The sequence below is a fragment of the Dryobates pubescens genome, chromosome 38 (assembly GCF_014839835.1).
Source record: "Dryobates pubescens isolate bDryPub1 chromosome 38, bDryPub1.pri, whole genome shotgun sequence".
Taxonomy (NCBI): domain Eukaryota; kingdom Metazoa; phylum Chordata; class Aves; order Piciformes; family Picidae; genus Dryobates; species Dryobates pubescens.
In genome coordinates, this window is record NC_071649.1 from 3,032,135 (window position 1) to 3,056,522 (window position 24,388).

At 44.7% G+C, this 24,388-nt stretch overlaps 1 protein-coding gene across 1 annotated transcript in view; it reads right to left on the minus strand.

The window, feature by feature from the left end:
• The window catches only part of STAC (SH3 and cysteine rich domain), a 74,158-nt gene extending 51,974 nt beyond the window's left edge, over positions 1-22,184 (minus strand). Inside the window, exon 1 of the mRNA XM_054177124.1 lies at positions 21,935-22,184. Within this exon, the coding sequence (XP_054033099.1) occupies positions 21,935-22,042 (108 nt within the window). The 5' untranslated portion in view covers positions 22,043-22,184. The remainder of the gene's footprint in view (positions 1-21,934) is intronic.
• Between the last annotated feature and the right edge of the window lie 2,204 nt (positions 22,185-24,388).

Here is a 24,388-nt window from a genome sequence, read left to right on the forward strand (position 1 = left end):
ATGTCTTATAGCATTAATGAGATAAAAGGATCTTTCAGGCTCTTAAGGGAGTGGTATTCTTGATTGGCAAAGCATCTGTGATAAAATGTGTGAGCAAAGCTGATTCCTTCCCTGCCTCCTTCTTTCTACATAATAAATAGTACAAATGCCCTACTAGTACAAATTGAATTAGCTAAACTGACTTCAACTGTAGCTGATTTATACAGCCTGAGAATCTGTCCCTATCAGGCACTTGTCTCTGCCCTAGACAGCTTTCTTGGAAGCTGTATGCTCTTAACCCACTAGAGACCAAGAGGGAGTGTTCCTTATTGCAGACTCTGCTACGTATGGTATTTGTGTACCTGCCCAAACAGGTTGCAGAGCTGGCACTGAAACAAATGTGTTTGTTATTGTTGTGAAAACAAATAAATACAATAGTCCAACTGCTTGAATACTGCATTGGCCGAGTCAAAGGGGAGACTTGCTCCAAAACACCTAACAGGAACATGGTGAGGGAGTTACTGGGTACCTCCAGCTCTTCTGCTTTGCTCTCTTGCTGCTCTGATTGTCACCCGCAGATTGTCTTCCCTGCCCTACTCTAACTGACTCACTGATCCTCAGACCAATGTAGGATGTCAAGCTTTTATGGCAGGGATTTTTCAGTGCTTTTCTTTCACACAGGGAGTCCTATCTACGACGAGATGCTGTGATTGGCATGCCAGTGTGTAACAGCAAAAATCCCTGGCAGAGCCTCAGGGTTTGAAAGTATGACACCTGAAGGGATGCTCAGTTGTCACTGCTGCCACAAATGTCACTGTGAATTAGACATTCTCAGCCCTCTGCTGATGTACGACATCCTTGGCAGCTGTGCATTTGCATCTCTAATTGGCAGATCTCTAAATTATCAAGAGGTGCAGTCTGCATGTGTAGCCAAACAGTCTGCTTGCTTAGGAGGCCTCTTCATTCTGTGCCATTCCCTCTGGTTTGGTTTAAACCAAGCTGGGGGCGGGGGGAGGGGGGGGAAATCATCTACTTCTCAACAATTGGTCTTGCAGTGGGTCTGAAACAATCCCATTGTTTCGAGTCTGCCTTCTTCTGATATTGCAAGGAACCAGGATTAGTAAATACGTGAGACAAACATTAAATCAAGTGTTGAAAGTTTAAGGACTGAAAACATGAGAAAGTCTCCCTTGAGCTCCAAATTCCTTTATATATCTTCAAAATTCAGCTCAAGATAAGACAGGACAACGTAATGCAATCCAGCGAGCAACAGACTTGAGGAAACACAATTTATTAGCTGTAACAATTGCCATCAAGTCTCAGAGAAATCCTTCCTCAACTCCATTATTTTCTGAATTCTATGCTTAGGCTTGAGGCATAAAAAGAGAAACTCCTGTGGCAGATACTCTGCAGCTGTGGCTTACCCTGGGCTCGCTCTGTCCTCCCTGCCAAACATATTTTCCTACTAACTTCAAAAGACTCATAGTCATTTAAACAGTTTCAAACACCCTGCAACAAGGAGGAAATGTATGCAAATAGAAATATAATGATACTTGTATACGTGCCAAATTCACAACATTTTGAGGCTTTTATATAAAAACCTAAGTGTAATCCCTCCCCCTACACAGAATCACAAAATGTTAGGGGTTGGAAGGGACCTCCAGAGATCACTCAGGCCGGGGAGGGACTTCTCAGGATCTCAGGTAGTGATAGGACTAGGGGGAATGGAATGAAGCTGGAGGTGGGGAGGAAGTTCTTCCCCATGAGAGTGGTGAAGCCCCTGGAATGGGTTGTCCAGGGAGGTAGTTGAGGCCCCATCCCTGGAGGTGTTTAAGACCAGGCTGGATGAGGCTCTGGCCAGCCTGATCTAGTGTGGGGTATCCCTGCCCATGGCAGGGGGGTTGGAACTAGATGATCCTTGTGGTCCCTTCCAACCCTGACCAATACTATGATACTAGAATAAACACCCCCAGGGCTTTCAGACTCACCTGGCAAAAGAACAGCTGTCCCTTTCAGGAGCAGAGGGAGAGACTCCAAATCCTGTATTTATATCCAGGATTATATTCTCCTTGCTGCTAAACAGCTGTTCCAACATAGGTGGCACCAGCTGCAGGAAATCTTTGACAGCTCAGGTTATGAAACATGGCTGCTAGAAGAACCAGCTGCAAACCTCAGTGTGGCTCCTGCCTCTCTTTCATGATCTACTCTAGGTCTTGCTCTGGCAGGGCAGTTGGACTGGAAGATCTCCAGAGGTCCCTTCCAACCCCTAACATCCTCTGATCCTGTGATCTGACAACAGAATTCTCACCTGTCTTTCCTCCTGAAACCAACAGGAAAGCTCATGGAGAAAGCAAGAGATGGTTTGGAATTGTGTTTCCATTTTCTGTCAAGTTTAGAATAGAATAGAATAGAATAGAATAGAATAGAATAGAATAGAATAGAATAGAATAGAATAGAATAGAATAGACCAGACCAGACCAGGTTGGAAGAGGCCCTCAAGATCATCGTGTCCAACCTATCATCCAACACCACCTAATCAACTAAACCATGCAACCAAGCATCCTATCAAGTATCCTCCTGAACACCCCCAGTGATGGTGACTCCACCACCTCCCCAGGCAGCCCATTCCAATGGGCAATCACTCTCTCTGTGTAAAACTTACTCCTAACCTCCAGCCTAAACCTCCCCTGCTGCAGCCTGAGACTGTGTCCTCTTGTTCTGGTGCTGGTTGTCTGGGAGAAGAGACCAACCTCTGCCTGTCTACAACCTCCCTTAAGGTAGTTATAGAGAGCAATAAGGTCACCCCTGAATCTCCTCTTCTTCAGGCTAAGCAACCCCAGCTCCCTCACTCTCTCCTCACCGGGCTGTGTTCCAAGCCCCTCACCATCTTTGTTGCTCTTCTCCGGACACGCTCCAGCAAGTCAACATCCTGTACTTTCAATTTCTAGACTGATACACGTTTTACAACATCTTGTTTGGTACTTTGGGTTTCACCTCAGGCATCTGGTTGCTAAGCAGCCACTCATCTCCATACTCTGTCCCCATTAGGATGAGCTACACCTGGGGTTATCTCTTGACATAGAATGGATTTGGAGTGTTATCTCTGACATCCCTTCTGGGAATCCCACATTTTCCTGGCCTGTTTGGACATCTCTTTTCCATTTCAGCTTCTAAGTGGAACAGTGATTTCCCTTTGGTAACTTCCCAATTTAGTCATTTACTAATCTTTGCTGCAGTGGAAGCAGCACAATGAAATCTGGCGATTAAAAGGCTGGATTTCAGAGTAATGTAAATCCAGGCAGCTCTGCCAAGGTGAAGGAACCTACACTGGTGTCTGCCTGCTGGGACTCTTCAAGAAGAAGAATAACAGGGCTGGAATTTTACTTCTTTTCCTTCTTATGAGTAATCTGTAGTGAATGTGATTGAGAATGTAAGATTGACAATGTAACATTAATCATCTTTGATTGTATCATGTGTTTGTCCATCATTATTTTCTAGTGCTGATATTAGGAGACATTAAAGCTCAATACAGCTTGGACCTTTACAAAATACCCTACACTGGTCTGCTAAAAAGTGCTGGTCTGGTCTACCTATAGCAATTCTTCTTACTAATTCATTTTACCCATTTGTTTCCCCTCTTGTTTTCTGTTTTCCCCCTCTTTTGTTTTCTGTTTTGTTTTGCTTTTAGCAGAGCTGGTTTATAATACTTTAAATGGTAGCATGTCTCTGGAAGTAAACATGGAAATTCATCTGGCATGGAGGCTGATGCTAAACGAGGGCAAATTACATCAACACCACAACCCACAAACTGTTTCATCACCTTTGTACCATCTTAAACCAGAAAGACAGATCTGCTAGGAGCTGTTATAGTTAATATTCTGTCAGCATAGCCAGTTCTACTTCAGGGCTCCAAACTTAGGCTGTTAAAATTGCTCTGCAATGAAAACATGCAAGTGCTCAGCTCTAAAACAAAGTTACTGTCACTGGGCCAGATCCTAGGGTCCTTGTTTAGTGCCAGCTCCTTGGCTGGGCTGCTGGGCTTTTTTGTTTTGAAATGAAACTTCACTTGACTGTTTCACACTGTGCACTAAAAACAAAGGTTTGCTGCATGCTGCATAAAAAACTTACCTGGCCATGTCTGGCACCCTGTGGTCCAGCTGATTTTCTTCAACCCTCCTCAATTCTCCCCTCTTTTCTTCTGTCAATCCCTGCTTGCCCACAACAACATATAGATAGTTCCAGCATCTTTCCTAGATGCTTGCTCTACATTCAAACTTTGTGTGAATTAATTTTGCCCAAACCTTTCCCTTAGCTACTGTGCTTGAACTCTGAGCTGATGCTACCTCATTTTCCAATCCAGGAAAGAACCATAAACACAAGGCCAGATTTTGGGTGCTATGGGACCTATTGGTTTAAGACAAGCCCCCAGACACAGATGTTTGGGCTTATTTGACCACATAAGTTTCTGGACTCTCTTTTTCTCTCCCTGCTCACAGAGACTCAGGTCCAAAATTCACAACTTGCTCCCCTGATTCCATTTCAAACTCTTCTTGGTAGAAGAACGTCTGCCTTACGAAATACTAGCAGTGTTTGCTGGTTCACTTCCAACTTTTCTTTTTCACAGTTCTTTTCCCCTTCTCGTGCATGTTTGTGCAATCTGATAGCAAATTTGCTCCCTTCCGTCTTCTTTTCCCTCCTCCTCAAGACTGACACTGTCTCATGCTATGGATGCTGCTTCTTGCCAACCACCTGAAGGCCAGGGCTTGTGGCCACCCTGGCACCGTCTGTTTGGACATCACAAGTCCAGCAGGACCCATAGGGTTACTGCCATGGCACCACTCTGGCCTGAAGCCCTTGATCTAGGGGAACTGCTAACAGCACAGTTTGAGCAAAGATAATGAATTCATCTGGGCTTCTCCATGCTTCACTTGGGTACCCACCAAGTTTCCTTCATCTCACATTTCCAGGTCTGAGGTCCTACAGTACCTACCAATTAAACTGTGCCAGTTAAATTCTTTCCTGCCTCAATAACATCTTCCTTGTTGTTAGTTCTGCATCCAGGTAGCTTAGGTTTATTTCCAGGTACAGTCCACATCTGAAACATGTTTCATTAAAGCTCTTCTCCAAGTACAACTTGTGGTGTGCATTCGGCCTTTTGAACACATCTAGGCTGGGTTTTTTCTGACTTTGGAAAAACAATTCCAAATCATCTGGGGGGAAATTATGCCTGTAGTACCAGCTTCCAAGGAACCTGCCACTAGTACAGAAAGTTTCCATTTCAGTCTCTCTTTTTGCTTCTTGTTATTACACACCAGCCATGCCCAGCACTAACTGCATTCAGTGTCCTAGATAAAGAATAGGCCACCGCTCCACATCAAGAACCTTGTTTGACCTGATGTTTGACCTTGTTAAACCTTTCCTTGGCACTTTAAGAAGCTGTTTGAAGGCCTCAAGAAGTTGACAAAGTAAATAGGTGTATTTGGAGATGTTAATTGGCAAGAGCTGTTGTGTATGAGATTTATCATTTATGTTTCACTCCCTTTGCCTCAGGCTAATCCATTTCTTCTGCAGTTTTTTTCCCTAAACCTCCAAGCTGCTGAACATCTTCAGCCAGCTATTGTTTCAAGATCAACTCTGCAGAACAAAGAGAGAGAGGAGGAGAAGGCTCTACTGTGGCAAATATTTTTCCAGTATCTGAAGGGGGCTACAAGAAAGCTGGGAGAGACTTTTTAGGGTGTCAGAGAGTGCTAGGACTGAGGGGGAGTGGAGCAAAACTAGAAATGGGTAGATTCAGATTGGATGTTAGGAAGAAGTTGCTCCCCATGAGGGTGGTGAGACACTGGCACAGGTTGCCCAGGGAGGTGGTGGCAGCCTCATCCCTGGAGGTTTTTGCAGCCAGGCTGGATGTGGCTGTAAGCAAGCTGCCGTAGTGTGAGGTGTCCCTGGCCATGGCAGTGGGGTTGGAAGTGGCTGAACCTTGAGGTCCCTTCCAACCCTAACAATTCTGTGATTCTATAAGTACATTTTATTTTTATCTTCACCAGCTGCACCACTTTCCTCCTCAAATTACCTCTATCAAGGTTTCAACATTAAAATGACTGCCTGCACTGCAAAAATGTGTTTTTATACTGAGATAGGTAGCTTCATGCAAAAAAAAAAATAGCTACACAGAGAATACCACAAACACAAAGGTAGAGAATTTAAGAGAATGACTCTCTCTGAAGAACTACACATTTTTTTTCTGAATGTTTACAAAGATTTTTTTAAGTCCCTCAGAATCATCTAAACTATGGCTAATGAAAGCCTGAACACAGATAACAACAACAATATTAATAATATTAACATTAATATTATTAATAACAACAGCAACAATAATAATAATACTAATTCAAACCCACAAAACAAGAAAAATGAAGAAACAAACCAACACAAATTTCCTCATTTTGGTATTGAGAGAGAGAACAGAGCTGGTGGAAGATACCAACAGATTTAACTTTTTCTGCTCGTTTGACAGGAATGTGAAGGATTTTGAAGCAGCAAGACTGAATTCTTGTCTCACACAAACAGAGAGTTAAACAGGAACAATGCATTGCATGGGGCTGCATGAGGGATTCAGGCAGACAGGATTAGAATAGAATAGAATAGAATAGAATAGAATAGAATAGAATAGAATAGAATAGAATAGAATAGAATAGAATAGAATAGAATAGAATAAACCAGGTTGGAAAAGATCTTTGAGATCATTGAGTCCAACCTATCAACCAACACCATCTAATCAAGTAAACCATGGCACCAAGTGCCTCATCCAGTCTCTTCTTAAACACCTCCAGTGATGGTGACTCCACCACCTCCCTGGAGAGGAGGGGAAGAGCAGAAAGAAGAGGAAAACGTCAAGTTAGGACAGAGAGAGAGCTGTAAAGAGTAAGAATCATATGTATGAGGGTGAATTCTCATGAAGGACCTCTCTTTGTCTGCCCTGTTCTGCCAAAAGAGTAGGCATGATCCTTACTATCAGTGGAGCAGCTTTGAGTAAGGAGTGTGAAATCTTAACAGCAGAAATGAGAGCTACTGACCACTGCTGAACTGGAGAGCAAGCACAGTGCTGACTTCTGAGATTCATATTCATTTTCTCCTGTCAGTTGCTGTCTGAGGTTTTTTAATATGCAGTAGTGGCTCCAAGTGTGACTGTACTGGAAGGTTGATAACTCATGGAAAGAAGATATTTTTTTCTTCCCCCCCCCTGGAACTCCACAGCTGGTAGTAAAGACCAAATGACATTACCTCTAATGCCACTTCAGGAATATTGTATTTGTTATAGCATGCTCCCTGCAGCCCCAGGGCAAAAAAAGATTAGATTTCTCTTCTTGTTTAAAAAAGGGCTGACTTTTTTTTTTTGACCAGACTGAATGGCTACTTCTTGTGGCTGAATTCTCCTTGAAGGCAAATCACCCTGTAAGATTGCTGTTTAAAGGCTTGGCTGTCATTTTTTGAATCTTTGTGAAACGCTTTTAAGTTTATCTACATTCTGGCAGGATTCAAGTAGGTCTACTACAGCTGCTGGCATTCATTCTAGCTTTGATAATCTCCAAGGAATCATTTGCCCAGAGCATTTTTCTTGGGGTACTAGGCAGGGACTGCTAAAAAGGCCAGGGCTATTGAAGCAAAGAGCTGCAGCCCAGGGAAGTCTGTAGGAGCCTAAGCTGCTGCAGAGGCAGGAGCTCAACAGCCCTCCACTGGCAGTGCAGTTAAAAAGGAATCTGATTAGCACTGTCTTCAACTGCCTAGCCAGAAAGAAGGAGACTAAGAAAACAGGGGAACATTTCTGCATAAGAAAAGCTTACTGTCACCTCTTTGCCTGAGTTTTACATTTCTGTATATCTTGCTTCATACACAGGTAAAGAGAACAAGATAGAAATAGGCATCCATGTGCAAGGAACAGATCATATAATACCAGACAATGTATTGAAGCTATCATCATAGAATGGTCTGGGTTGGAAGGGACCTCCAAAGCTCATCCAGTTCAACCCCCTCTGCAGTCATCCTCCAGTGGATCAGGTTGCCCAGAGCCCTGTCCAGTCTCACCTTGAATATCTCCAGGGACGGGGCCTCAACCACCTCCCTGGGCAACCCATTCCACTGTTCCATCACCCTCATGGTAAAGAACTTGGCTCCTAACATCCAATCTAAATCTCTAGTTTGAAGCCATTGCCCCTCATCCTGTCACTACAGGCCTCTGCCAACAGTCTCTCCATTCTTCTTGTAGCCCCCTTCAGGTACTTGCAGGCTGCTATTAGGTCTCCCTGGAGTCTTCTCTTCTCCAGGCTGAACACCCCCAGCTCCCTCAGCCTGTCCTCATAGCAGAGCTGGTCCAACCCCCTGATCATTTTTGTGGCCCTCCTCTGGACCTTCTCCATCAGGTCCATGTCCTTCCTGTGTTGAGAGCTCCAGAGCTGGCTGCAGCACTCCAGGTGAGGTCTCACCAGAGCAAAGTAAAATTCAGTTTAAGGCATTTCTTTGTGGATACAGTAAGCATGGCTTGGGGATGGGTGAAAAGGGAAGTGCAAGCTGAAGAGTTGGGGGAGTTTTTGTGAGCATGCTTCGCAGCAGGAGTGCTAGCATCCACACAGGGTTTATAAAAGCTCCCTGCCCCTACCAGAAGAACCACCATCCATTTCATAACAAGAATCTTTAAACATGACTAAGCTTGGACACCTGGATTTTTATTTTTATTTTTCCTGTAAAGACAAAAGTTTTGTTTGTACCAGAAAGCCTGGTCCTGGATTAAAGCATTTGGGTGAGAAGAGGAATAGAGAGGGGGAAATAAAGAGAAACCTTGAAAGGTGGAGAGTGAGTGGGTGCACAAACAAACAAAAGTGAACTGTTCATCTGGATCTTTAAGGGCCAGGAGAATGAAGTCCATTTGTCAGTGCAACTAAGTACAGGAGAGAGATCTAACTGCTGTGAACCTGCCAAAGGCTCCTGTGTGCCCATACGTCACAAAGCTGGCACACCATTTGTCTTGTGGCTGCACTTTAATAGCAGCACTTTGCACTTTGAAGCCTGGATAGGCTCACATTTTTCTCTCTTTTTGTCATAGGTGCAGAACTTTCCATTACAGGGCTGGCTGCAAAACAGCACTTCCACTTGGCAAAAATTTTCAAAGTTTGAATGATTTTGTTCCATGTTGAAAAAACAAAACACAACAAAACAAAACACAACACAACCGCAGCCTTTCCAAGTGTCTGTGAGAGAGCTGCGGGCAGAGGTGGGGACGGTCAGACAGACTAACGTGCCATGGGAACAGACAACTGACCAGATTTTGTAGGCAAAGGTCAAGCCCTCAATCTGACAAATTCACAGCTTCACAGCACTGTTCACCCTACTTAAACTGAAGCTTTTAACTCGGCTGTAGCTGCCCCCTATGGTCGATGGAAAAAAGATTTCCCTTCAGAGAGGCTAATTTAGAGCATGTAAGGCAGGCTTTTCCTCTAAATCACCTTTGATAAGATGATTCTGCTCTGTGCTCCATTTATAACACAGGGAGACTGAACTACTAACTTTACTGCCTAACCTGCTCTCTAATTACAGGTAAGAGTGTACAGTTTAACCTAGGGTACTTTTTCCCCCCCCTTTTCACTAAAAAATTTCAACTGCAGCCAGGGAAAAGCTTCCAGATAGAAGTTGGTCTCTTCTCCCAGGCAACCAGCACCAGAACAAGGGGACACAGTCTCAAGCTGCACCAGGGGAGGTTTAGACTCGAGGTGAGGAGAAAGTTCTTCACCAAGCGAGTCGTTCGTCATTGGAATGGGCTGCCCAGGGAGGTGGTTGAGTTACCATCCCTGGAGGTGTTCAAGAGGAGATTGGACGTGGCACTTGGTGCCATGGTCTAGTCATGAGTTCTGTGGTGACAGGTTGGACTTGGTGATCCTCAAGGTCTCTTCCAACCTTGGTGATACTGTGATACTGTGGATGTGTTCCTGTGTGACCTGTGCTGGATTTTGTGGTCCTGCTCTGGTGGGGGGTTTGGACTTGATGATTTTTAGAGGTCCATTCCAACCCCTAACATCCTCTGACCCTGTGATCCTGTGACAAGTACACATTTCATTACCAGACATGTCTGGCAAACCATTACAAGTCACCTCGTGTCTATTTGTAAATTATTCCTTCATTAGATAGTTTGAATTCAAAGAGGATGTGTGAACAGAAGTGAGGAAAGAGCTGCACACACTTAATATAAATGAGGACACTAAGAAGTACAACAAAAGTTGTGACTGATGGATCCTTGAGTTGGTTGATGCTGGTTGATAACAGTAGGTACACTTTTTAAAATGCACATGGATGTGAATGTCCTCAAAACTGGATCCTCCATTTAACCTCCTGGGAGACAGGGGCATTCTCTCAGCTTTATTGTGTTGCTTTGTTTGCCTAATACATTTTTGTTTAGTTGTGAGGGCAGAGATGCCCAGACCAAGGCCATTTCTCACCCTGTGTATACATGAAGGCAACTGAGGCCAGGTCAAAGTTTTGAGCCTCTCAGTTAATTTCCAAGCCTTTCTGTTTGTTTGCTTTGAGAAGCACTACCACAGCATTTAAGCTGGCAGGGGAAATGCTAGCAAATTCCTGCCCTAGGTGATCCTGCTTTGGCAGGGCGGTTGGACTCGATCTCTGAAGGTCCCTTCCAACCCCTAAGAGTGAGCAAGAGTGACTGCCCACTGGAATGTGCTGCCCAGGGAGGTGGTGGAGTCACCATCACTGGAGGTGTTTAAGAAGAGCCTGGATAAGGCACTTGGCACCATGGTTTAGCTGATTAGATGGTGCTGGGTCATAAGTTGGACTCGATAATCTCCAAGGTCTCTTTCAACCTGGTTATTTCTATTCTATTCTAAACAGTCTCTGATTCTATGAAATCAGTGACAAATATGTGGTGTTTGAGGAGGTGACTTGTATGTGTCATACCAGATATCTTGACTCCTGGCCACCTAAAGCTGATGCCACCCTTCCCTATCCATGAGCAAGCTGTACAAAAACCAGATAAAGTTCAATATAGGGATAATGAAGATGCACTTCTGTTTCTAAGATCACATTCAACAGTACTTGCTGTAACAACCTACAGGCTCACTTTGCTCTCTCTCACATGAGCTTTCCATAGCAAAGATTTCTTTCCCTTAGTGTGATGAATGAGCTAAGAAAACAAAAAAATACCTAAATGGTTATTTAAATAGCATTGTGAATACCACTTTCTAGTATTTTGCTTCTTTCTGAATTAAACCTAATCGTCAGTTACTATAGGTCAGCTTCATTTTGCCTTTCCATTCAGAACACTAGGCTGCTGAAATGATCTGTATTAATAATGTAGTGCATGGGTGGCATTTTAATCAAACTTTGAAATGGCACTCAGAAATGGAGCACATTGTGTCTGCAGGAAAACAAAGCACTCAAATCATTGCTGCTGCTCGCCCCTGAAGGACTCTGTCTGCAATTCCACATGGAACTTGCAGCCTCCTGTGGCTGGGAAACACCTTTCCCTCAGAATTATTCATAGAATCACAGAACTGTCATGGTTGGAAGGGACCTCAAGGATCAGCCAGTTCCAAACCCCCTGCCATGGGCAGGGACACCTCACACTACAGCAGGTTGCTCACAGCCACATCCAGCCTGGCTGCAAAAACCTCCAGTCATGAGGCTTCCACCACCTCCCTGGGCAACCTGTGCCAGCGTCTCACCACCCTCATGGGGAGCAACTTCTTCCTAACATCCGATCTGAATCTACTAATTTCTAGTTTTGCTCCATTCCCTCCAGTCCTATCACTCCCTGACACCCTAAAAAGTTCTTCCCCAGCTTTCTTGTAGCCCCCTTCAGATACTGGAAGGCCACAATTACGTTTCCTCAGAGCCTTCTCCTCTCCAGACTGAACAACCCCAACTCTCTCAGTCTGTCTCCACAGCAGAGGAGCTGCAGTCCTCTGATCATCCTCATGGCCCTTCTCTGGACACCTTCCAGCACCTACATATTCCTCTTGTATTAAAGGCTCCTGAATTGGACACAGTACTCCAGTGGGGTCTCACCAGAATGGAGTAGAGCTATGGCATTTTCAAGTTTCACCACTGCAGCCTCTAAAACTCCACTTCCATTTGACAGTGATCATCAAACTGCTCTCATCAGGCAAAAACTGGGTCCTGACCTGTCCAAAGGAAAAATTCTGTGAACACAGAGCACATTGATGCAAGACTACTGTTACAGTTTGAAGGGGGAACTTGAGCCTAGATCCTGACTGCAAAGACTGAAAGCAAAGTAAATGACCATTGGATGCACAAGGAAAATAATGCTAAGGTCTGTAGAATTCATTGGATTGGTAATGGGATATAGAGCAGAGGCAGAAACCGCTCTTGCTCTCTCTTCTTCTGTTGCATCTGCTTGCAACTCCTCTCTCCCTCCTGTGGCCTTGTCAGGGGAATCTCTCTTCTGACTACCGTGTGAGGCGATGCAAAGGAGGGAGGGAGGAGGTGAATGAGTCCCCTGAATCCACTCAGGGGGTCTGAGGAGTTTCTGTGTTGTTTATAAATTGTAAATAACTCTATATTGTACATGTCTTGTATATTTTGTACATATTCCCTGCATTTCATATTTCCAGATTTCAGCTTTGCTTGTAACTAGAGCTTCATTTGCTTCCATCCCCAACTGAGCTGGTCTGGCAACTTTATTTTGGGGCTAGTCTTCTCCACATTATTTGGGGGGGGGAGAAGTAATTTCAACCCACCACAACTACAGACATGAGACTCTCTTCCTTGTTTGTTTTTTTTTTATAAACAAAACCAAACAGGAAGATGCACAAGCCATCTCTCACACTGACCTGCTGCTGTCAAGGACAGAAGTCATCTACATTTCATTGGAAATATATTTTGCAGGGTTCCTGAGTTGAATTCCCTGACATGGAGCTTATCTTGTATCAATTGATCTACTGAACTAAAGCAGGTTCCTCAAGCAGAGGCATATGTCAAAGGAAAACAAGGTGAGGTTGTTTCAGCCCTTGACACATGGATTTCTTGTTTTCACAGCTGGTTCTCTTTGCTAATGAACATGCAAATTTTACTTCTGCTTCAGGTAGAGCATAGACCTTCACTTGCCTGGAAAAGACGGCGCTCCTTTAACACTGAATGAGCATTTTGGCCTGTGCAACTGGAAGCTTAACTCAACTGGGTTATTCTTAACTGGGTTAAGAATATTCCATCCATGTGCTCACATCTGGAAGATTCCTCTACCTGGCAAACACGAGCACAAATTTATCAAACATGCAATCTTCTACCTAGCCAGGGCATGCAGCAAGGGCTCAGGTAGGCAAGAGGAACAGGCACACAACACTCATACAGGAAATTCTGATTTTACCAGGTGACTGAGAAGTATTTCCAGTTAAATTAAATTAAATGTAAAGGAAAAATGAACCACTAAGCCATGTTTTAGATTTCAAGGGGACAGTTTCTGATATGCTGTATTCCCTTGAAGAAATTCCGAGCCTTCAGCACTCTCAGCTCTCTTTAGAGCACGTCACACTTTGGAGACTCAAAAGGACACAAGCTAGGGTCTAGGTGAAGGCATGAAGGTCTTAGCAATGGTCTGGAAAGCAGCATAGTTCTGTGCACAGCTTACTGCACCTGCTAAGGAATGCTGACCCTCTGCAAATGCTGAGGGCTGATGAACACAGATTGCCATGGATTTGTGGAACAGCCTTGGCCTTTGCTAGGTTTGAGGTAGGAAGCTAGAGACATGCTTCATTGACAAACATCACTGATCAGAAATGGCCAATTACTTGGATGTGTAAGAGCCACAGAATTCCTTCAAAGCAAACCTGTCAGCACTACCTGGAGTATGAAAAGAAATGAGATAAAAAATATTCTATGAATGTCTGCTCCAGGCAAGCTGCATGAAACTAGTTACCTCAAACAGGAAATTTGGAATAAGCAGAAGGTCCAAAAGGAGAATGGTGAGGAGGGGAATAAGAGAAAGAAAAAGGAGGGCAAAAACCCAGCAGTAGTGTACAAAGAGAACTGGAGATTTCAAGCACAGCTCCTTAGGTCTAAGCATGTCAAGGAAAGCTGAGCAAGTCCTAGCAAAAGGTATTTAAGGAAATGTCAATGGATTGATTCAGGTCAGGAATAGAAAAGGAAGAAACAGGCTGTAGTACAGTAAGGATGTGATAAAAGGTTGACTAAGAACTTCAACAAACACTTCATCTTACTTTTTTTCCTCCTCTTTTTTTTTCCAGAACAGTGATCCTCAGGCAAAATAATAGGAATAATAGAAAGGAGGTGGCAGAAATGGACAGTGGGACATGAAACCAGCAGTTCAATTTGTCTGCTGAGGTGGAAGTGAGGACAGAAACTGGTTCATCTCCACCACAGAATTTGACTTTGGAAGTGTAGGAACAAGTTTCCTCAGGAAGCTTTACCAAACCAGAAATGACACAAAGTGAAAAAGTAGAACAGAAATCTGTTTTAAGAAGCATGAAAAGCAAGGAAATACAGGTTTGTAGAGCTGACCTCAGTAGTACTTGGATAAAAACAAATAAGGAAATAAAAAGTAGATCCTTCTAGACCAATTGTAAGATAAAACAATTGTCTCAACAGGGAAAATGTGTTGGGTCAAAGAGAGAGTCTATCTATGTGGGTTTCATTAAAATTATTGAACAGGTTATCAGAAGGGAATTTATTAGTCAAGACTGAAGAGAAGGGAAGCAGTGAAGAAATTCTAAGGAAAGCTCATTAGGAGATGGTTACTGCTGAAAGGAGAAGATTGAAACAAGGCTGTTGGAGTTCTTCAAATAATAATGCTGGCCTAATCTTGAGGTGAATCTTGCTCTCCACATTTTTATTACAGAGTTTGATGAGGCATGACATAAGGCCATTTGCTTCTGGCATGAGGTTGGAGGCACTGCCAAAACTGAGGATGCCTAGGGCTTGAGGGATGGAGTCACAGAAATGTAATGAACTTCAGCCGTGGAACAGCAAGCTTGTGCACCTGAGATCGGATTCCAACCACTCTAGTTAAGGATAGACAAATGTACCCTGGAGCCACTGAAAATGGCTGAAAAATAGGTGGTCAGCCTCTGGTTGTCCAAAGGATGACTTTGGGAAAGTTAGTGAAGCATTACTGATACTCTACAAGGTCTCATGCAGAACAGCAAGCACAAGTTCAGTCACTCTTGCTCAAGAAGGAATTTTCAGAACACAGGTGCCTGGAACTGCCACTAGAATTGGATGAACAATGCAGAGTTTATGTCAGCCTGGCTTGTTTAGTACAGAAAATCAAAGGCTAGGAAGAGGTATGAAGGTCTGTTCCTTCATGTTGGAAACCTGCACCAAGAATGGAAAAGAGATGTTTAGGCTAAAGCAACATTATCCAAAATTACAGTGTCACACAAGCTGGCCAGAAATAGGCTGGAAGTAAAGGGAGCGAGGAGCGGAGGGCACTCCTTTGCTACAGGAGAATCTAGGTGTTGGGAGAGCCTTTTAAAAGTAGTGGCATAACCTATGGGATCAATGGGATTAGCTTATGAAATAGAATACAGCCTAAGAGACTGAGAAGGCAGGAGTGGACTGTCTTCCAGCTTTGAAAAGAACTCTCTTTGTTTTGCTTTTCAGTAAATCCCTTTTTAGCCACAGCAGATTTCCATCGTGGGATATTTAGTCACTGCAAGGTAAGAGACATTCTTTATTTTGGTAATGCTGAAAGCATGTTCAGAAAAGAATGAACTGATGACATTTCTGTTTTCCCTCAGATACCCCGAGGTGTCTGGGAACTGATCTGACATGTATATATCAAAGAGAAGACCAATACCAGAGCGTTTCAATCAGAAAAAGAGTAGGAAAGAAGGAAAAGGCGAAATGAACCTAAAGACAAGAACAAGTCTGCTTGAGCAGTTACAGATAAAGTATTACCTTCCTGCTCTTAATGAAATCTTCCTGTATGCAATTTGTCCTCACACTTCATCAAAAGACATAAAACCACTTAGCTCATTTCTTCCCCTTACTCACCATTTTATGCAGAGGCATGGACCCTTTTTGTCCTCTCCCTTCCCAGGACTTTTTTAAGCTGCTTGGTATTCCCTTGAAGACTACAGCAGTAGTTTACATTCTGGGTATTTATCACTGGTGCAGAGGGTGAAACACTAACTGTACACCATACTCCCTGCCCTTTTAAAATATTAATTGATGAGTAACCATCTATGGAGCCTCATAAAGTATTAACTCTTTAACTGGGGAAGATCTCTGTCTAACAGAGGAGCACAAATCCTACCTGATTTAAATCCCACACAATCCCAATAGAAATCCAAGGAGTTTTAAGCTGTTTCTGTTACCTCACAATCTAATATGAACAGCTGGATTTGACATCTCCTATAAGCAATTGGACCAGCAGGGCAGAAGAAAGTAAGTTCAATCTTCTTGACCAGAGCAGGGATGTCATAGAATCAATAAGGTTGGAAAAGACCTCAGATATCATCAAGTCCAACCTAAAATAATATAAATTAAGCTTGCAGCTTGCACTTCAATGTTTCATCCTTCCCTTGATTTGCTACTTTTCAGTAACTTTTCATCTACTACACAGCAAGTCTGTTAGCATTTGGACAATTGCACCACACCTCCTGAACTTCCATGCCTGAATTTAAAGATAATGCTCTGCATTTCCTTGAACAGCACATAGAAGGCTCTTTTATGATGCAAAATACATAGTTCAGGTGCCTCATTTATTTGGAGGCCTAGTGTGATCGGTTTGTTGGTTTCGCTTTCCCCTACATCTCAGCTATTCAACTCACCTAACTGACCTGAGTGCAAGTGATTTATTAAGCCCATAGATCTGTGGTGCAGAGGGAAAAAGCATAGATGGAAATTGGTAAAGCTGTGGCATGAATATTTGGTCATTGTAGATATCCACTGATATTTGTACATAAGAAACTTGTACATGTCAGATTGCCTGCAATGGCAGGGGCAGGAATTGATAACCCTTCAGGGGTGTATGAGGGAGACTGAAAGGTGTTTAACAGACTTGAGCACTAATAACTTGAAGATCAGCAGAGCTGATTGATTCTCTTGGTACTAGCTCAAACATTATAGATCACTGAATCACAGAATTGTTAGGGTTGGGAGGGACCTTAAAGATATCTAGTTCCAACCCCCTCCCATGGTCACTAGATCAGTTTGCTGACAGCCACATCCAGCCTGGCTGCAAAAACCTTCAGGGATGAGGCTTCCACCACCTCCCTGGGCAACCTGTGCCAGTGTCTCACCACCCTCATGGGGAACAACTTCTTCCTAACATCCAATCTGAATCTACTCCTAGTTTTGCTCCATCCCCCCAGTCCTATCACTCCCTGACACCCTCAAAAGTCCCTCCCCAGCTCTCTTGTAGCCCCCTTCAGGTACTGAAAGGCCACAATAAGGTCTCCTTGGAGCCTTCTCCTCTCCAGACTGACCAACCCCTACTCTCGCAGTCTGTCTCCATAGGAGAGGAGCTCCAGCCCTCTGATCATCCTTGTGGCCTTTCTCTGGCACATCTTTCTTGTAATAGAGGCTCCAGAGCTGGATACAGTGCTCCAGGGGGAGTCCCGTGAGAGCAGTGTGGAGGGGGACAATCACCTCCCTTGACCTGCTGGCCACACTTCTCTTGGTGCATCCCAGCATATGGTTGGCTCAAACCATATCTAGGACTTAAAATGGTAAAAGAATTTTCAAAGGAATACACTACTGGCTATGAATAGTCCCAGCCATTATTCACAACACAGTGAGTATCACCTGTCTTACACTTCACGGAGTCAGAAATGGGCTCTCTCCTCTTGATAGAGAAATGACACTTCCATACGAGAAGGACAAAACTAACAGAGTTATGTGCCAACTCTGCCAAGCATAAAGAAATGCTGCCAGGTGTAGGAACATCTCTTTACACACACATTCCTTCAAATTCTATTTTTCTTTGCTAAATCCCAAGGTGTCTTCACATAGAAGACATCAGAAATGTGATCTCTGATTGCTAGCACTACATTTCTTCTTTTATCGCTAAGGCAGTGATTGTGCAAGTGTGCAGTGTGTCCTTGATGGTTACCACCAGGAGGAAATTTTCCCTTAGGATTCACTAGTTAATGACTTCCTTCCTTGCTGAGCTGTAAATCTACAGAAGGCTTTGTCAGCTTGGTAATTTGGAAACCAGATGTGAGGGACCCAAACAGGTGGGAGCCATAACTACAACCATAGCAGTGTGATCAGATCAACAACTACAGATCTAGACATGGTACCCTCAGAAAATTACCCTAACAAACTTGAGATATCCACTCAAGGCATACTTAGGTATGAAGAAAATGTTTTCAAGAGCCAATAAATTAATTTAATAAACTAATTAATAGGTTTGTAACATGCTTAGCTATTCAAGAGATGACTTTTAGCTGAGCAATGGTATCTATAGTGCTACAGGATGGCTCAGCTGCAGCGTGCCTGCTACCCTTCAGACACCTATTTGAAGTTACAGTATTGAGCACTGGAGGTGCTATGTGTAAAGGGGGACATAAAAACCAAAGGACTTTATAGAGCAATATACCATTAAGGTAAGTGCAGGTAGAACATGTAAATGGGCTTGCTCTTCGGGCCCAGGAAATGTGGTGGACTGAAAGTGTATTTGCATTTCCTCATTCTGGGAGGTATACTGAAGTCCAGGCGTTAGTGGTGCTCATGAGAAGGAGGACATGTATGGGAACATCTGAGGGAGCTGGGGATGTTCTCTCTGGAAAAGAGGAGGCTGAGGGGAGACCTCATTGCTCTCTGCAACTACCTGAAGGGAGGTTGGAGTGAGGAGGAGGCAGCCTCTGCTCCTTGGTGGCAAGCAACAGGACCAGTGGAGAGGGTTTCAAGCTGCACCAGGGGAGGTTCAGGCTGGGTGCTAGGAAATATTCCTTCACAGAAAGGGTTCTCAAAGATTGGAATGGTCTGCCCAGGGCACTGCTGGAGTTACCCTCCCTGGGGGTGTTCAAGTGGCTTGTTGACCTGGTGCTTAGGGACACGGTTTGATGTTGACCCTTCAGTGCTGGATTGAGGGTTGGACTGAATAAGCTTTGAGGTCTTTCCCAGATACATTCTGTGATTCAGTGAGTCTAGTCTTTCAGCAGCTGTGGGTGCTCACCAGCACACATGCACTGAAAGGGTGGTGGGAGGTTTCAGCATTTACTAAACTGAGCTGCTCCCCTATGACAGGGGTGTATGACTAACTTGAGAGTCATTCTTCCAAATTTCACCTAGTAGCCTGAAGTTCCTCCTCTCAAGCACATTCTAGTCAGGAATTGCAGTATCTCCTCCGTGCCATCTTCCAAGTACAGCCTGGAGTGTGCTGGATAAGTCTTTTTCCGGGGCTTTAGTAGCAGAAGGAACCACGTGCCACGGTTGTCTGTGATTACACAGGACTGGCAGCAAGCTTGTTGCATCATTAGTTCTACATCAGTTTTACAAAATGGTTTTTCTGTTGAAATGTTTTCAAGTGTACTTTGAAGGTGGCTATTATCCACGTTGTTTCTGTTCCTATATTTGGAGTCCTAATAGTGTTTAGCCACAGAAACAAGTCACTGTGGGGTAATTAGACACTGCACAAACTGTTCTGCAGTAACTGCAGCAAACATGAACTTGTTAACCTATGCAACGGAGAGTACTTGAAGCAAGCTTAGCCCTCTGTGAATGACAGGATAGCTCCCTCAACAGGGAACACTGTGGGATAAAAGCTTGCTCACAGGCCCTTGGCAGGCACTAACTTATGCCTTTGTCAAAGTCTTTGGCTTTTGAAGCACGTTGGTTCTGTTGGAAAAAAAAACCAAGCACAAACAGCATCTTTATGAAATCAGCCTGCTGTTTACTAGGACTGAAAAAAGCAAGCTTATCTCACTACCTCTGTGATCAGAATGTTCTCTTGACTCCATCTACTGAAACGACAGCACAGTGTGCTTTCTGCTCGTGTTTGCAGTTCCATACTGTAAGTGTGCAGATGATGTGTTCACTACAAATACCTGTATGCAAGTCATGACAGCAGCTGCACAGTCACAGCTTTTGCCTCTTCCAGTGCATGGCTCCAAATTCTCCTAAGACTGCCACAACTGATGATAGCCACATTTGATTATAAACCAGTTTGTAGCCTCTCTGCTCCCTGGCCACAAGTGCCTAACTGCTACTGTCATCCTGGCAGGCACATGGATGGACAAACAGTGAGCAGGAGCCCTACAGGCAGCACTTTCTCTCTGTGCAGTGTTTGTGCTGGTCAGTTCATCTTGGGTGCAGTGTTTTGTGAGCCACTGGGAAAGTCCTTCATGCACCGTTGCAACCAAGTGCCTGCCCATGTGAGTGGCACCTCAAGCTTCGTAATCACTTGCCCAGCACTGAGTGAGGACCACGACTGGGAGTACGGGGAGCATGCAATCCACCAGGGCCCGTGCACAGCCTAACACAGATGAGGAGCTGGTGCTGGCAGGGCAGTGCAGGCTGCAGGTGCCTTTGGGACCTCACTGGAGAGAGGCTGAGTTTCCCATTAGACAAATAACAAGCCAGCAATTCAAGAAAAGCGGCCTTGGGGGGGACATAGGTACTGATCAACCAGATCCCTTTAGAGTCTGGGGTTAAACCACTAACCTGCTTACTTTTGTTTCCCATTAACCAGGAAGACTGCAGCGATGTCCCAGTAGTACTGAATGTGTACAGTGACTAGTTCTGGGAGAGCTTTTCTCTTTTGAAGAGCCTGTTTTACACAGGTAACACCTCAGCTCTCCTTCTTGGGAGTGTAGCATCTAATTTTAAAGAAATCAAATTAAAAAATCCCAAGGCCACGTCAGAGCTCTACCCACACAGACAGATCATTTCGACTCACTCCAGAAACCCAGCTAGAACTGTGGAATAACCTAGCAGTCTTCCCACATCAGCCCCAGACAGCCACTGCCTTTAAACTCAGGCCAGCACAAACCTTCCCTTGTCAAGGAGCTGTTTTGCTCATGCATTGCCTCCTAATGCTCTAGCCAGCTGTAAGCTCCTAATGACACAAACCTCCCTGTTCTTACATGTCTACTCAGCACATGGCATCACCATGAGGTTCACAGGAAGTTCTGTCAGGTGCTATCATGGTATCAATTTATAAGTAAGCAATAGAGGATCAGTGGAACCGGAATACCCAGCTAAGCTACAAAGAACATTCATTATATAAGGTTACTGCATTTCTCCTTTTACCTCTCTAACTTCCAAGTAGGATACCAGCAGGCAGAAAAACTTTTCCTAAGCAAGTCCATTAATAATTCAGAGGCCATGCCATTTCAGCTGGAAGTTGGTTTTCAGGAATGTAAACTTAGCCATGTTTTAAAAATAATAAACAAATAAAAGGCTGTGAAAATAAAAATCCTTTTATGGCTGGTGTACATAAGGATTACTGTGCCAAAACTGTCACATCCTGTTCCAGCTGCTGGCTCCTTGCACAGTGAAAGTTCACTGATGTGTCTGACAGAGAAGGTGAGGCAGGTAAAACACCACAAGCCCCCAGGCAAAATTCTCTTCTCTGAAGATGTGAGAAAAATCAATCTTTCCAACCATGAACAAAACCCTTTAAATGACCTGATGCTTGCTGTGAAAACAGCTAAGAACATCTATTGGCATCGATCCCCTCTCTGAGCCCTACCACTCTCCCAGACCCCTACCATAATGAGGGGAAAATCCCCAACCATCTCCAAATCAGGTATTCTCCCAGTCTGGAGCCTGAACTGCCCAGGTGACAAGGAGAATTCAGAAGGAGGAGTGTCAGGGCAGACACTGCAATCAGAGGTGGCTCATAGCACTCTGCTGCTGAGCCTGGCACAGGGTTCCAAATAAAAATCAAAGCGAACACATCTCTCCTGAAAACAAGAAAGGAGTGAAAAAATAAATACATTTTTTAAAAAATAAATCATTCTCTAAGTACCTTTGATTCCTGGCTTGTAGTTGATGCTGGGGATGGGGGCTGCTCCACTTCATTCTCTTTCTCCACACTATCCACGCTGACTTCAGTCGTGCTGCTCGGAGGAATCATTTTACCTCTCAAACGCTGCTACTATCAGGAAGAGAGCTACAGAGCTTTCCTGCTTCTTTTCATTTAATGCCCTCTTTCTTCTCTGCTCTTCTAGAGCAAATGAACTCCGTCCGCTCGGTTTCACTACATTTGCAAGACTAGAATTCTCTGGATTTTCCTTTTCCCCCCTCCTCCTCCCCCTCTTTCCTCCCTCCCTCCCCTCCCCTATGCAATTCAGCTGCGAGGCGAGTAAGTTATCGATGGCTCCGCAGCCCAGTTGCGTGCCTGCTTCTGCTTTGTGCCCGACCCTCCTTCCCCCCGTGCGCAGCGCGGGGACCTGGAGCAGAGTCGTGACCGCCAGCCCCGCGCTCGGAGGGGAGCGACTGGAAGCAGAGAGCCCGAGCCAGGCAACCGCACACGGGGCACTGGAGGGAGGAGTTGTATTTCTAACGCTGTGAATAGCTCTGGAGAAGCATGTGCTGTCATAGTAGTGAAAGAAAGCAACGTGTGCGTGCACATGCACGCAGAGACAGAGTGTGCCTGAGCTTTGGAAGTGTTTTACCTTTGCTCAGGCTGGAGAAGACAGAGTTTGAAGGGCAGATTTATATTCTTGCAAGTCTTTTCCTGAAGAAGGGCTATAGAAACAGGACAGAAAAATGAAGCTTCCCCTTTACCTTGTCCCTGAGAAGATGATTTAAAATGATAGCTCCCCAGTGTTCCTACAGCTCTTACCTTGCCTTACATCCCAAACTTGATAGCAGGTAACAGGACAGCGTCCAGGGAGAGTCACCTGTGGATCCACGTGTTCTTTGCTCCCCTCCTGGTTAGGGAAGCCCAGCCCTGGGCCATGCACACGCAAGTAAGGTCAGCCGGAGCTCCCACTGCCGTGCACATCCTATACGTGTAGGTTGTCATAGCGATAACACTCCGCCGGGCAGCGACGGAGCAGAGGCAGCCATCGGGAAGGGCCTGCTGGCTTCCCCCAATGCTGTCATCCCCGAGGATGAGGAACCTGAAGTAAACCTTGGGGCTGCAGTAGTACTGGCAGAAGGTCAGCATGACTTTGCTGGCTGGCTCAGATTGCTTTATGTTGCTTGAGGTTTTGCCTCTGATTTAAATCTGCTGCAAAGGTGCTTGTCAGCTCTCTTCCCTGCTGCTGCATCAAGGTCTACGTTGTGAAAGGCTGAATGGATGCACTCCACACCTGACACATGCTTTGCAGTGCAGGAGCTGCTCCACATGGCTGGTGGAGATGCCTCCTTCCTTTAAAGGAAACAGAATACAAGGAACTCAAACATGTTTCCAATAAGCAATACTGACATCTGGAAAGTAAGCTGAAAACAAAACAAAACAAATCTCATTTAGTGGATCTATACTAGTGGTACAGGTGTTTGGAGGTGATATGCTGAGGTCTGAGTCAGAGAGGACCTTGGAGCTCTGGGAGAGGGCTTCCCTTCCAGCCCCTTCCATTAGAAACAGAGTCGCTACATGGAGCTGCCTGGCAGGCTCCCTCCACCTGAAATAATCCACGTGTGAAATTGAAGGGAAGTTTTCAAGATACTGGAGGTTATATGGAAGAAAGCCAGAGCAGAAATTGCTCTGCAGCATCTGTGGTCTTAATAACTATGCACAAGCTAGGGGAAAAAAAAAATAAAAAGAAAGAAAAATAATCTTTTCTTTGAATCCCCAATGAATTGTCAGGACTAGCAGTTAGGTGGAGGGGAAAGGCTTTCTTTTTTTGAAAGGGAGCACCTAAGATGCTGAAATCTTGAGCAGGCAATGAGGGTGAAATGCTGCAATGCTATTTGTGCAGCTGCTTCAGAGCAAAAGTGCATCTTCATCTGCCAGTAGAGCCCATTGCTTGGCCTGTTGTCCCTAACACCACCACTGAGATCAGTCGAGCCCACTGCTTGCTGTTGAGGCAGCGTCAGTGACAATTGGGCCTGAAGCAAGGAAACACAGAGCTCAGAGGAGCAGATTCAGCAGGTTAGTAAAAAAAAAAAAAATATTTCCAAGGGTTTGATTTCTGAAATGCAGCAGTGTCTTAGACTGCTCTGATGAGAGCTGGAGGGATTCTCCAGGTGCAAAGCTCATTTCTTCCACTCAGCAAGTGAGATTTGGGCTTTGCAGTAAAATCAGCCTCTTAGCAATGAGCAGAGACTGGGCAGAGCCACAGTTTGGGAAAATTAGGGCAGCTGTGGGCAGTGGAGACCTTAGCAGAGCGGCGTGGATGGAATTATCCAGCTCTGGCAATGCCATCCTTCTTTGATGCTCCAGCCTAGCTCAGCCAAGCCAGGACAAGGGCGTGGGGTCTGCCCCCTGCAAGGTCTGTTCTGTGTGCTCAGCCCTGTGACAGGTGAGCCACTA